At 34.7% G+C, this 15,369-nt stretch overlaps 1 protein-coding gene across 1 annotated transcript; it reads left to right on the forward strand.

Annotated features, from left to right (window-relative positions):
• The first annotated feature begins 388 nt into the window (after positions 1-388).
• On the forward strand, positions 389-3,428 carry LOC141611874 (pentatricopeptide repeat-containing protein At1g79490, mitochondrial). The gene has a single exon (XM_074430525.1). It carries the CDS (start codon positions 783-785, stop codon positions 3,234-3,236), a length of 2,454 nt encoding a protein of 817 aa, XP_074286626.1. The 5' UTR covers positions 389-782; the 3' UTR covers positions 3,237-3,428.
• The last annotated feature ends 11,941 nt before the right edge of the window (positions 3,429-15,369 follow it).

Consider the following 15,369-nt stretch of genomic DNA (forward strand, 5'->3'; position numbering starts at 1 on the left):
ATGATTGAAATGATTGAAATTGCGGAAATATTCTAATAATGTACTCCCTTCGTCTCACTAGATAGTTTACAATTACTTTATATACGATTAGCGGAGTAAGGGGAGATGGATGAGTATACAAGTCTATAAAAATAAAATCAAAATCAACTTGAAATGAGGAGTAAATTGCGGAAATATTTTAGCGGGGTAAGAGGAGATGAATTGATTATTTATCACAAATAGGATTATACATCCAGTTGTACCATAAGCATTGTACAAATAAGGTATAAGAATTCGAGCTTATATGTATTTTTTCAGAGCTAATTCAAAGTTTATGTTTTTAATGTGTAAATAGATGAAATCAATACTTTCTAACAAGACTCATATTATTTGACATAAAGCTAGATACTTTATCACAAAATTCAAATTTTACACCGTAGAGCATATACAACTGAGTGTATAATGCATGGGTTGATTATTTATTAGAAAACACGGAAATACCTAGTAAAGGAAAGGGTAAATTATTGACGGGATTATCTGTTTAAGGAAATGGATATGCAATGGGGCTTTGACTCCCAAACAATAGCGTTAGCCTAACCACTGCAGAATGGTCCAAGGGCTTGAGGCTGCTGCACTCTCAAACTTGATACCCTGCTACCTGCTCTTGTGGAGTTTCATGGGTTTAGGGTTTTAGATGGTTTTGGGGTTGATGCAAACCAGATTCTCTCTTTTCTGGTAAGATCTGTACACGATTCTGAATTTCTACCCTCAAATTGATTTAATCGTCACTATCTCCCAAGTTGATGTTTCACTGTAGAAATTTGTGTAGGAGAAATATCACTCTCCTCCGCAAAAACCCTAGTTTTGCTGCACCCTTTTCAAGACAGACCCAAAATTCATTTCATGATGGTGAAATTATTCATGGAAAAGTGTTAAAATTTGTGGGTTTCAGTCGAATTTTTGAAAACTATAGCACAGCTAAAACCCCTAATTTTGTGAGGAGCTACTGCTCTGAGAAGTCCACTTCTAATGAATGGACTGAAGAGATAGAGTATTTAGATGAGAAGGGCAGTGTTATTTACTCTGGTAAAGGTGTGCGTTCCGTAGAACCGGGTGTTGATGACCATGTAATGGCTGGTGGCGTAAAGAAGCCATTTTTGAATGCTTCTGCTGTCGCTAAAATTGTGGAGGTGCTGAAGAGGTGGAAATGGGGTCCTGAGATGGAAAATCAATTGGATAAACTTCAGTTTGTACCTAATATGACCCATTTAATACAGGCAATAAAGATAATCAATGAGGGTGAAATGTCGGCCAGCTTGTTCCAGTGGGCAAAGAGGCAACCATGGTATGTGCCAAATGATGAATGCTACTTGTTGTTGTTAGATGGATTGAATAAAAGTAGGGATTATGATAAGTTGCCAACACTATTTGATGAGATGATACGTGATTCTGTTCATGATGGGGCGTCTTCTTTTAGTTCATATAATCGAGTTATTCAGTATTTAGCTAAGGCAGAGAAATTGGAGGTATCATATTGTTGCTTTAAGAAGATTCAGGAAACTGGTTTTAAAGTTGATACACAGACATATAACCATCTCATAACCTTATTTTTGAATAAAGGATTGCCTTATAAAGCAGTTGAAGTATATGAGAGTATGGTAGCCGCTGGAAGCTCATTAGATAACGCAACTTATGAGTTGATGATACCAAGCCTGGCTAGGTCCGGTCGTCTTGATGGTGCACTGAAACTTTTTCAAGAGATGAAAGAGAAGAGCTTTCGTCCTAGCTTTACTATATTTTCATCACTGGTTGATCTTATGGGGAAAGCTGGAAGACTTGATATGTCTATGAAGTTGTACATGGAAATGCAGGGTCTTGGGTACAGGCCATCTGCCGGTATGTTTGTTTCGCTAGTAGAGTCTTATGTCAAGGCTGGAAAGTTAGAAGCTGCACTTGGGCTTTGGGAGGAGATGAGGAAAGCGGGATTTAGGCCCAATTATGGACTTTACACTATGGTTGTTGAATCTCATGCTAAATCAGGAAAACTTGACACCGCCATGTCTGTTTTCCAGGATATGGAGAAAGCGGGTTTTCTGCCTACACCATCTACTTACTCATGTCTTTTAGAAATGCATGCTGCCTCTGGACAAGTGGATCCTGCCATGAAACTATATAATTCTATGATAAATGCAGGTTTAAGACCTAGTCTTAGCACATATACTGCACTCCTCATTCTTTTGGCCAACAAGAAACTAGTGGATGTGGCTGCTAAAATTTTGCTCGAAATGAAAGGCATGGGCTATCCTGCAGATGTTAGTGCAAGCGATGTTTTGATGGTATATATCAAAGATGGATCTGTTGATCTAGCTTTAAGGTGGCTTCGGTTCATGAGTTCTTCTGGGATAAGGACGAATAATTTTATCATTCGCCAACTTTTTGAATCATGCATGAAGAACGGATCATATGAATCAGCAAAACCTCTTCTTGAAACATATGTCAACTCGGCTGCAAAAGTCGATCTCATTTTATACACCTCAATTTTAGCTCATCTTGTCCGATGTCAGGACGAGGAAAGTGAAAAGCATTTGATGTCGATTCTTAGTGCTACGAAGCAAAAGGCGCACTCCTTCATGTGTGGTTTGTTTACGGGTCCCGAACAAAGGAAGCAACCAGTTTTATCGTTTGTCCGTGAATTCTTCCAAGGTATTGATTATGAGCTAGAAGAGGGTGCTGCTAGGTATTTCGTTAACGTTCTCCTTAATTATCTTGTTCTTATGGGACAGTTTAATCGTGCTCGTTGTGTTTGGAAGGTTGCTTATGAAAATAAACTTTTCCCAAAGGCAATAGTCTTTGATCAGCATATTGCCTGGTCCCTGGATGTTAGAAACTTATCAGTCGGAGCTGCCCTTATTGCTGTTGTGCATACTCTTCATAGGTTTAGAAAACGGATGCTTTATTATGGGGTTGTTCCTAGAAGGGTCAAACTTGTGACTGGACCGACCCTGAAAATTGTGATTGCCCAGATGCTAAGCTCAGTTGATTCTCCATTTGAGGTTAGTAAGGTTGTTTTGAGAGCTCCAGGGGATTCGGTCTTAGAATGGTTTAAGAAACCCATAGTTCAGAAGTTCCTTTTGAATGAGATGCCGTCGACAGCTGACATTCTCATGCACAAGTTGAATATATTATTCCCCAGCTCTGCACCTGAAAACCGATCATTATCTCAACCTAAGCCTCTTGTTGCAGGCAAGGCTTTCTGACTCACTTAATGAGTATAGGTGTTATTTGTTTTTTTACGTATCAGATGTTGAGTTTCATTGCTCTTTTTCTCTGTCTTTCTTTTACTTTGTCGAGATCATGTAAAACTAGAATCGTGGCTAAGGTACTTTGTATACCCATCCCTAAACTGGTTTAGAATTTTAGCTCTAGTAAACAAATTTTGCACTTGTAAATTCCGTTGCCTATATTTCTCGCTTAAGCTTTGTATATCAAGCTATATGTGTTTAGACTTTAGAGTTAGGAATTGGGTCTCAGGTGAGGGATAAAGGGGGCTGTGATCCAAAAATGACGATGCCAAAATAAAGATAAGGCTGAATATGGTAGCTCGCGCAAAACGAGGACGCAGACTAGCTCAAGTTCAGCTCGGAGTCAAGTAATTAATGTCGTCATCTCAATTAATATTATTAGTATTAGAAGTATTATTATTTAGGAATAAGCAATTTAAAATTGCAGCCGGTTATTTTACTTATTTCCTAATTATCGAATAAGAAATATAGGGCAATTATATTAGCTTTAGGAAAGTCGAGTTTAGGTAAGTTTCAGCGTGTTTTAAGTTGGTTTTGGCTTGTTTAGCAAGTCGGCCTATTAGTATAAATAGGGAGTCAATTGTACTATTTTAGATATCGAAGATTGAATTATTGATAAAAACAGTGAGTTTTTCATTTACAGTTGTAAACATCGGTTCGATGAGTTCGCTCCAAAATTGTTATTGTTTTGACGCGTTTTCAAGCATTAACCCGAGTTATGATCAATAGGTCTTGATTATAGTTCACCATTGTTCGAGTTATAGGTCTAACTCGAGCAAATATCCCATTGTTTCGATTTCTTGGCAGATTTCGAAGCAAATATCTCTTTTTCATTATTGTTCGTTATTCTATTAAACGCTTCCGCGCAACTTTCGTATCAGGCTCTTGATTTCCTCAAATCTAGACGGTCCTAGGCGTGTCAAAATCAAGTTGTTAGTTGAATTTCTGATTGCGATTGGAGTTTAAGGGTTCAACTCAAGCAGGTAGTTTGAGGGTTAATCGGTTTTGCATCTCATGAGCAAGTTTCTAGTAACCTGTTCTTCAAGGCGTGACATTTTTTTTTTTTTTTAAAAAAAAAAAAAAAAAAAAAGTTATTGTTCACGCGTGGTACTATTCATCCGGAAAAAAAAGGGTAAAAAGAAGAGACATGGAAAGAGTGTTCGAATTTGAAAGCATCTACGAGGACAATGATAAGTTTGATCCCGCATTGCCTCCTATTTTTGACGATTATGATGAGGAGGAGCCAGTGCAAGTTATCGATCTTCAAGTTACAAAATTTGTTATTTCTTCTCTTGATAATCATCAAGAAGACAAGCTTGGAAGAACTTTTGAAGGGATAAATTTGAATGTAAAACTGAAGTGGTTCGGGGTAGAATTTTAAGACTTGTGCACGGAGGGTGGTGGGGTGGTTGGCATGAGTGGGTCTTGTTGGAATATGTGTCCTCCGACAATAATGCGATCACAACTGTCGATCATGATGATCACATGTTTAAGTCTCATTCTAAAGAATACAATTGGGAAGTAATATTTCTTGTCAATTTGGTCCACACATATCGGTAATGATTGGTGACTAGAGTTTGACATTTCTTCGTCGTTGACGGTGGTGATCGATTGATCCCCTTATGTCATACCTAAAGGGTAACACTCTTAATTGATTATTTAATTGATCGTATGACGATACGGGTTAATTAAATTACTTAAAATTGACGGACGATTTTGGAAGTAATATTTACGTATCTCATTATAATTTGATTAAATAAGATACGGTCTAAGTGATCGAATTGTTTTGTTACTTAGATGAAATTATTGTTTAAGGAAACAATTGCATTTGAATGAATAATTTATTATAAATACAAGATGTTGTGATTTATAATTGGTAAAATATTTTGGTACAAGTAATGATGAATTACTAAGTCGATTTTGTATATGACGTATTTTTATTAATGCGTTGATTTTTAATATGTTAAAAATACATAACAATTTTACATGACATGTGACATGTGACAAATTGACAAAATTGACAAAGATAAAATGGAGTCCATTTTATCTTAATTGGACCGAATTAGTGGGAGTATTAGGAAAATATTATGTTGATTAATTAAGTGGAAAACATAATCATTTTTCCCTAAAACTAGCCATGCATACCTGAAGGAAAAGTAGATCTATATACTTACATACTCATATATGTTTTAATTTAATTTGTCATAAAATTAAAGATGGATTTTATGCATGCAAACAAATGAGCAAAATAAAGAAGAAATCATGCTCTTACATTGTGATTTCGGTTTTAAGGGCACAAGAGAGATCATCTTTCTCTCTTGTTCTTGTGCTATCCTTTAATGGAAGAACTAAGATCCAAGTGTAGGATCTCTCCCAAAGCTTTATACCCAAGGCTTACTCTTAATAAAAATTAATATTATAAGAACTAGTACAATATTAATCTTATAGAAAATTGACCCAAAATATTATGTAACACTCAAATATTTCGGTTTTGGGAGAGAAGAAGAAGAGAGCTTTTTATCTCTCTAAAACTCTTATTTTGGATGAGTGAAAAGTATGAAATGAATTATCAATAATCATATTAAGTATATGGTAAAAGGAGAGGAAAAACCAAGTGGTTTTTCCTTCTCTAAAAACCGGACAAGGGGAGTGGGAGGGGAGCCAATGCATGCACTCATTTGTCTTCACAATGCACAATAGGGTTGCATGGCTACTAAAGCAAACAATCATTATGTTTACCACTAATTTAAGCAAACACAATTAGCTTAAACCTCCTCTTATTTTCGGTCCAAATGGATAATATGGAATCCATATTATTTTTGTCAATTGTCAAAATGTCACATGTCATATGTAGCATAAATTTGTTGTGTATTTTTAACATATTAAAAATCAACGTATTAATAAAAATACGTCACATACAAAAATCGACTTAGTAATTTCATAATTACTAGTACCAAAATATTTTACCACTTATAAATCACAACAGATTGTATTTATAATAATTCATTCAATTCAATTGTTACTTTAAACAATTATTTCATCCGAGTAATGATACGATTCAATTACTCGCATCAGTATCTCATTTAATCACATTACAATGTGATACGTAAATTTTACTTCCAAAATCGTCCGTCAATTTTCAAGTAATTTAATTAACTCGTAACATTATACGATTAATTAAATGATCAATTAAGAGTGTTGCCCTATAGGTATGACCAAGGGGATCAACTGATCACCACCGTCGCACGACAGTAATGTCAAACTCTAGTCAGCCAATCATTACCGATATATGTTGACCGGTTGTGATAAAAATTACTTCCCAATTGTATTCTTTATAATGAGATTTAAACATGTGATCATCATGATCAACAATCATGAATCGCATTATTGTCGGAGGACACATATTCCAACAATCTCCCACTTGTCCTCGACAAGTGTGCGTCACCAATTCTCTTGTCCTATTACTATCTCCCACTCAATGCAAGGTGTCTTTCAGGTCATACTTGCAAGTGATCATATCGAGAGTGGTTTCCTCGATCCGGAGAATAAGCGATTGACCTAGGACTTATCTATCATAGATACTTTCCGAGCGTGGCCACGCATTTCGATTCATTACTCCTCGAGTGGCCCCGAGATATTGTTATAACCCTGACTAGGGGTGGACAATTCCTATCGCACTCATTCCCTTCGACTAGCCACACCATCATAACCCAAAATATGCCCATTTGACCCCATTTACGAAGGTCGTAGTAACACAAATCAAAGTTAATCAAATGTGTCATCTTAGGCGAATAGTCTTTAGTCAAAAGAATCGACTCATTCGAATACTATAGTAGCTCTCGCCACGACCGGGCTATATAAATTTGCGAGAACTCTATAAGCGGTCATTAGGCCCGACAAAAAGTTCCTAAACGATCTGCCTATGTGATCGACTAGTCATCTCACATGACTCTATGGCACTTGAACTTGCCATCAATCGCATCACACTCTAGTCACTTCGAGACGTCACCTCATACATGTAACTATGGGCAAATACAATGTTAATCCGTGTTCACTTTAACGGGGTTCAATTGTCTCCACAACCCGTTTGGATATAACAATGTACAAGGTGAGTTAATAATAACTCAAACGACAAATGTCGACATCACACTCGGGTAGTCAATATCACATTACAACCTTGTGATGTATATCATAAGTGTAAACACTTATTGATTGCAACAGAAGTTTAACATGCCATGTGTCCATGTGTTCAAACCTCTTACACTTGCATTTTCCTTTACATTCATGTTCTCTCTCATAGCATGAACTTTACCAAGTACACATCAAGGTTCCCGACCTCGGTTTTGGTTCTTTATCTTGAAAGAACTTTCTTATCGATTATCACATAACGAACGAATTTGTGGTGAATGATATAACTTGTACTGATCAAGTACTCCATCCACACACAATGCACTAGGTACATGTTTTGTAGAGTCTTGCAACAATTTGCCAAGACGATTGGCCTAGCACTTCTCACAAGTCCTAGCATAGTTAGGAAAGATTAGTTTTGAGTAACTTCTTATTCAACTAAATATCTTTCCAAAACTTCTTATTTCTCTTTCTAGGCTTGAAAGATTTAGGATTCTCATAAATCCTTACATGTGCTCGGATTTTCATAAATATGCGCAACCTCTTGACACATATAAGAGCATTCTGACAAACACCGAAATCGCTCATCGGATTCTACTTGAGAATTCATGACGTTTCTATTGTGGCTTACCAATGAATCATCATGCTCTTATGCATATGATTCATTATTTGGACATGTGCATGATTATTCTAATGGCGGAAACATTAGTAACTTTTAATCATGACATCAACTATATTTAGATTCAAGGAACGACCATGACTGCTAATGGCAATTCCATTTCACTTTCATGAATAACCTATGTGAATGTTGATACGATGTGTATCTCCCAATACTTATCCAACATCCCTTGATGTAATTGGATTCATCATAGTCCATTTTCATCCAGAATTGAAAACTCAAATGCTTCTTTATGAAAGAAGGTATTAGCTCGTCATTCTTTAATGAGTGGTGAGTTGTAAACATTCAAAGGATGATAGCTCCCACTAAATTCCATGTCTTCACATGAGAATTTCCTAACTCCCACTCAATTCTGCATATTTCGAAATTGACTTCTCAATCGAAACTTTTCAAGAATTGAAACATAAATTGCATTGCCAAGTTATTAAGATAAAACCATATATGTTCCCATCATATCCTTTCAAAATACCTATTTTGAAGTGGTCTTATCTTAACCTTATGAAAAGATATTTTAAATCTCTAACACACTCATGTCATAATGATGTGTAGCAATGTCATTATTCAAATATAAATAATATTTAGAACACGTCCTTCGAAATACCCTTTCGGAAGGAGGTTTAACCCTTTTCATCACGAGGTTTAAGCGATGACATTTTCGTGGTTAAAACTTGGCCATTGAAGATATCGGTATATCAATCTTTGCAACTCGATCATAACTAGTATGTGACTTTGATTCATTTAGGCTCTTAAGTAAATCTCAAGGTTGAAACTATTGGTCAAAATATTTATCATATAGAACTTAGTCAAAAACTTGTTAAGACTTTACATTAGTCATTTTTCTTCCAAAACTTTCTTTTGGTCTCCTCGTGTAGTTATCTTGAGAATATACTCTTATGATTACTTCACTTGGTCTCTTTAGTCATATAGAACTAACTTGAGACCACAGATCTCATCTATTCGGTATACTATGTAAATATATATACCTTCATTCAAATCATTCTCTCTTGCGTAGATCTTCATTTACACAAGTACACAATTTTTATCTTACCTTGTGTGTTGTGTCCTCATTTTTCTCCCACTCTATCTTTAGAATAAATACACTATAGATTCAAAGATAGCATATGAGACACAAATAATGATGTTTAAGTATAAGGAGAACTATCTCATAGATAGACTAATAGTTATAGATTTCATATGTGTACTTGGTGATTGACATTCCTTTAAGAGAGTTCATAGACTCAAAATCGCTTTATAAATGATCATACACAAGCCTCAAGCATGTGGACATATAATGAAACCCGTCATTATATTTGTCTATTAGATCATTTTAAGTGAATAATCTTATGTTTCTAAGAGCAAGCATTTAAACATGAATTTTTAGAACAAACGGATAACATGATAAAACGGGTGACTTGGGTTGCAAACCAAGTCACCATTATCCAAAATACAACCCATTATCCAAAATACCTTTCCATGTCGAACACGGAAACTTAAGGTTCTAAAATTCAAAACATAATTTAAAATAAGACAATGAAAAGCAAAGCTCCATAAAAGCTATCCCTAGCTTCTCGATGGTTTCTCATGCTTGCTTTTCCTTTCCCTTGTCTTTGCTTGGTGGAGGCCCTATTTACAATAAAAGGGAGATCCATTATCACAACTTTGCATCATAATACCATAGTTGAATTAGAAACATAAAAGAAGGATAGTCATTTACCTACTGGAGTAATCTTTCCAGCCTTAATATCACCAAGGTATTTGGAACAATTTCTTTTCCAATGTCCCATACCATTACAATAATGGCATTTATCGACCCTTCTTGATTTTTGAAGTGCTAGCTTCACAAGTCTTAGCTTTGGTGAATGTGGGAGCTTGCTTCTTGCCCTTTCTCCCATTCTTTTTTAACTTCCCCTTACTCTTAGTGCTTATGTTAAGCACATCCTTGGGCGGGTTCACATTTAACCCCATGTCCCTTTCGGCTTGCACAAGTAACTTGTGCAACTCCTCAAGAGACACATCCTTGTCTTGCATGTTAAAATTCACCCGGAATTGAACATACGCTTTCACTTTAGACAAGGAGTGTAGAATCCTATCTACAATGAGTTCTTTGGGGATTTCAACCTTTTGAATTTTCAAGGTCTCGACAAGCTCCATAAGTTTGAGCACATGAGGGCTTGGCCCTCTTTGAAGTCGAGATCAAAGAATGCCGCGGCCGCCTCATATTGGACGATCCGCGGAGTTTGTGAAAACATTGTCACAAGCTTGGAGTAAATCTCATTAGCATTGCCCATTTTAAAGGCTCTCCTTTGGAGGTCCGCCTCCATCGCAAATATCAAGACATTTTTCATTGCGGCGGACTCCTTTTGGTAAGCCTCATATGCTTCCCTAGTGGCGGCGGTCGACCTAGTGGTAGGTTCGGGTGGAGAGGCCTCGGTAAGGTAACGAAGCTTGTCGTCACCTTGGGCGGCCAATTTGAGTTGGGCATCCCAATCGGAAAAATTTGACCCATTCTTTTCAAGTTTACATCGATCCATAAAGGATCGGAGCCATGATGAACTAGCGAGAGGTGTGGCGTTTGGAGTTGGTGTTGCCATTAGTTATGAGAAAAAGAAGTGGTCTACAAAACAAAATATAAGGAGTAAAACAAATGTCGTTTTAATAATAATACTCGTAAGAATGTATGATTTAAACAAGTTTTAATGCATTTTTCTAGTGACCTCTACCCAACTAGATAAATGATTCCAAGACCCAAATTCATATCGGCTTAGGCACGGGGTAGCCGATGAAACCTTTATCAATATAACTCGGTGGATTAACTTTTTAATCGATTCTACTTTTAGAACTCTTGGTCGATAAAATTACTCTAATGCTTATCTATAGCCCAAAACACATCAACAAGGGCACGGGGTAGCCGATGAAACCCTTATCAATTACTTTTGTTGAGTTCAATCCAAATTTCGAATAAATGTGTCCATTATCCAAACCCACATTAACTTAGGCACGGGGTAGCCGATGAAACCCTCATCAACATGAATTCGGTGGATAGACATTTATCACCCAATTCCCCTACGTAACAAGGTTTGTACCCCGGGGTAGCCGAGTGCACTCCCTCGCGAAATAGGTTTTCATGGTTTCTACTATTTGGTAAGGCTATATCTCAATTGATTGTTTTAGCGAGAGGTCATGTCAATTTATTATCTATCACGTTTTAAGTGAACTAAAGCGGTGAACTACGATAATTTTAATTGACACGGTCGATAAACTCGATAAAATAAGGATGCATGTTTTAGTTATGGCGATTTAGCGATGCATGTGACATAAAATAAAATGCAAGCATAAAAATAAATAAATCCTAGTATGGCCTTTCCTAAAATAGAAAAACTATTTAACTATTACATATTCGGAAACCAACTCCATTGGTCCCTTGAACTTCGGTTGTGGCACGCATCTCGAGGTAACACCGTCTTTATGTATCGCCATTCTTGAAGAAATCCGTCTTTGGGAACTCCGGAATGAATAAAATTACATAATAAATTACATAATTTCCTATTATACATTTGTAACTAAAATAAAATATAAATCTATTAAATTACAAAACGGTGATACGAGATCACAATAAAATTACAACCGAATCGATATTCCCATACATTTCGGGAAATACCAATTAAAATTTAAGGCCATACTAAGTAAAATTACATAATTCAAAATTACATAAATTAAAATTATGACAATCATAAAGAAAATGCAGCATTATAATATGTATGAACATGCTCAATTTTATGCTAAATTGCCTTTAATTAGCCAATATCGTATATTACTCGGTTTTTACGGATTTGCGTGATTTCAACATTTTACAATCACAAAAATTACATAAATTCATATTTATGCATAAGTTAATTACCCTAACCTCTTAGGACTAAAAATTTAGTCTTCACTAATAATTTGACCATAATTAACTCATATTTATAAAATTGTTCATTAATGGACTAAAAATTACAAAAATAAGCTATAAACTTCAAATAAATCACAAAATTTCAAACAAATTCAAAATTTGAAATTTAAACTCATGAACATTCTGGAAAAATACCATGACACTCATAATGTTCAAAACCTTAGGTCAAAAATTTCGAAATTTTTCCGGAAAAACAATGTTGCAGCTTATCGGTTTTTAATAAAATAATCATAAAAACATGAGAAAAATTATATTCATTAACTTTTTAATTTTAGATCTGAAAAAGGTAATAAAATGCAACATTAGACGTTTTTCCTTAGTCATAGATTATGTTTTATTAATTTTTCACTAATAATGTCACTAATTATGCTATTTTTCTTCAAAAATCCATAAATCATGCAAAAAGACTTCACTATAGCCCATTATTTTACATACATCTTGTAAAATTGCATGTGACAACATATTAAATTTTATGACCAGATTCAAAATTTAACTCATATTAACCTATTTTTCACCTAAATCCGAATTTAATAATGAAAAATCCATTTTTCGAGCATAACAAGTCCAAAAATTATGAAAATTTACAGGTTATCTCAAAATAATATATGTGACAACATATCCAAAAATCACCTGATAATTCGAAGTATAGCTAATTTTACACCGAAAATGACATTTTTACTCATAAAATCATATTTAAATGTCATTATTGTATAATATGAACAATAAAAATCCGTAAATTTAACCAAAATATCCTAAAACATTTTAGGATCAGAAATTTTAACATGCATGAATTAATTTTGTGATATATCATAATAACACAAATTTTACAAGTTTTATATGTTACTCTTTATAACTCGGAAAAACTTTTAACCGATTTGCATTCAAACAACCATGGCTGTTGATACCGATTGAAGGAAAAGTAGATCTATATACTTACATACTCATATATGTTTTAATTTAATTTGTCATAAAATTAAAGATGGATTTTATGCATGCAAACAAATGAGCAAAATAAAGAAGAAATCATGTTCTTACATTGTGATTTCGGTTTTAAGGGCACAAGAGAGATCACCTTTCTCTCTTGTTCTTGTGCTATCCTTTAATGGAAGAACTAAGATCCAAGTGTAGGATCTCTCCCAAAGCTTTATACCCAAGGCTTACTCTTAATAAAATTAATATTATAAGAACTAGTACAATATTAATCTTATAGAAAATTGACCCAAAATATTATGTAACACTCAAATATTTCGGTTTTGGGAGAGAAGAAGAAGAGAGCTTTTTATCTCTCTAAAACTCTTATTTTGGATGAGTGAAAAGTATGAAATGAATTATCAATAATCATATTAAGTATATGGTAAAAGGAGAGGAAAAACCAAGTGGTTTTTCCTTCTCTAAAAACCGGACAAGGGGAGTGGGAGGGGAGCCAATGCATGCACTCATTTGTCTTCACAATGCACAATAGGGTTGCATGGCTACTAAAGCAAACAATCATTATGTTTACCACTAATTTAAGCAAACACAATTAGCTTAAACCTCCTCTTATTTTCGGTCCAAATGGATAATATGGAATCCATATTATTTTTGTCAATTGTCAAAATGTCACATGTCATATGTAGCATAAATTTGTTGTGTATTTTTAACATATTAAAAATCAACGTATTAATAAAAATACGTCACATACAAAAATCGACTTAGTAATTTCATAATTACTAGTACCAAAATATTTTACCACTTATAAATCACAACAGATTGTATTTATAATAATTCATTCAATTCAATTGTTACTTTAAACAATTATTTCATCCGAGTAATGATACGATTCAATTACTCAGACCGTATCTCATTTAATCACATTACAATGTGATACGTAAATTTTACTTCCAAAATCGTCCGTCAATTTTCAAGTAATTTAATTAACTCGTAACATTATACGATTAATTAAATGATCAATTAAGAGTGTTGCCCTATAGGTATGACCAAGGGGATCAACTGATCACCACCGTCGCACGACAGTAATGTCAAACTCTAGTCAGCCAATCATTACCGATATATGTTGACCAGTTGACAGTAAAAATTACTTCCCAATTGTATTCTTTATAATGAGATTTAAACATGTGATCATCATGATCAACAGTCGTGATCGCATTATTGTCGGAGGACACATATTCCAACAATACCTAGTGCCTCTTGTGAAGAACACCTTGCTTATGCATTGGCCCTCAAAACCCCTCCCTCTACCCGGTTTTGTCATAAGAGAAAACCATGGGTTTTTTCTCTATTTTTACCAAATACACTACTAAAAAGATTAGTGTATTATTCATTCATTTACCATCTAAAATATTGAGTTTTAGAGAGATAAAAATTCTTCCTCCTTCTCCCTTTCTCTTAGCCGAAAATTAAGAGAACAAAATATTTTTTGGGTCAATTTTATTCAAATTAATATTGTTCTAGTATCAATAATATTAATTTTATTAAGAGATTACCTTGGGTATTATTCCTTGGGAGGGATTCTATACTTGAATCATTTGTTCTTCCATTTAAGGAGTGCTCAAGAACAAGTAAGAAGGAGATCTTACTTGTGCCCAATAATCCGAAATATCAATGTAAGAATGATGATTTCTCCTTAATATTTACTTATGTTTGCATGCATAAGATCTAATTAATTTTATGACTAAATTAATTTTGAAACATATATGAATATGTTAAGTAATGAGATATAGATTTCTAAGAGGTCTGGAACTTAGCAAAGGTAAACGAGCTGCGTGATGGCATCAAGGATGGCTCGACTATGTGTTCGAGTTTGTTCGGGTTTGTAATATTCATCTTTGATCCCGACATATTGAGGCAACAAGAATTGAGGACAATTCCTTTCTAAAGGGGATGGGATGATCCAAAAATGATGATGCCAAAATAAAGATAAGGCTGAACATGGTAGCTCAAACAACATGAGGGCGCAGACTAGCTCAAGTTTAGCTCGGAGTCAAGTAATTAATGTCGTCATCTCAATTAATATTTTTAGTATTAGAAGTATTATTATTTAGGAATAAGCAATTTAAAATTGCAACGTGTTTAGGTAAAGTTTTAACGTGTTTTAAGTTGGTTTTGGCTTTGTTTAGCAAGTCGGCCTATTAGTATAAATAGGGAGTCAATTGTACCGTTTTAGATATCGAAGATTGAGTTATTGATAAAAACAGTGAGAGTTTTTCGTTTACAGTTGTAAACATGAGTTCGTTCCAAAATTGTTATTGTTTGACGCGTTTTCAAGCATTAACCCGAGTTATAATCAATAGGTCTTGATTATAGTTCACCATTGTTCGAGTTACAGGTCTAAC

This window comes from Silene latifolia, chromosome 11, assembly GCF_048544455.1.
Source record: "Silene latifolia isolate original U9 population chromosome 11, ASM4854445v1, whole genome shotgun sequence".
NCBI lineage: Eukaryota > Viridiplantae > Streptophyta > Magnoliopsida > Caryophyllales > Caryophyllaceae > Silene > Silene latifolia.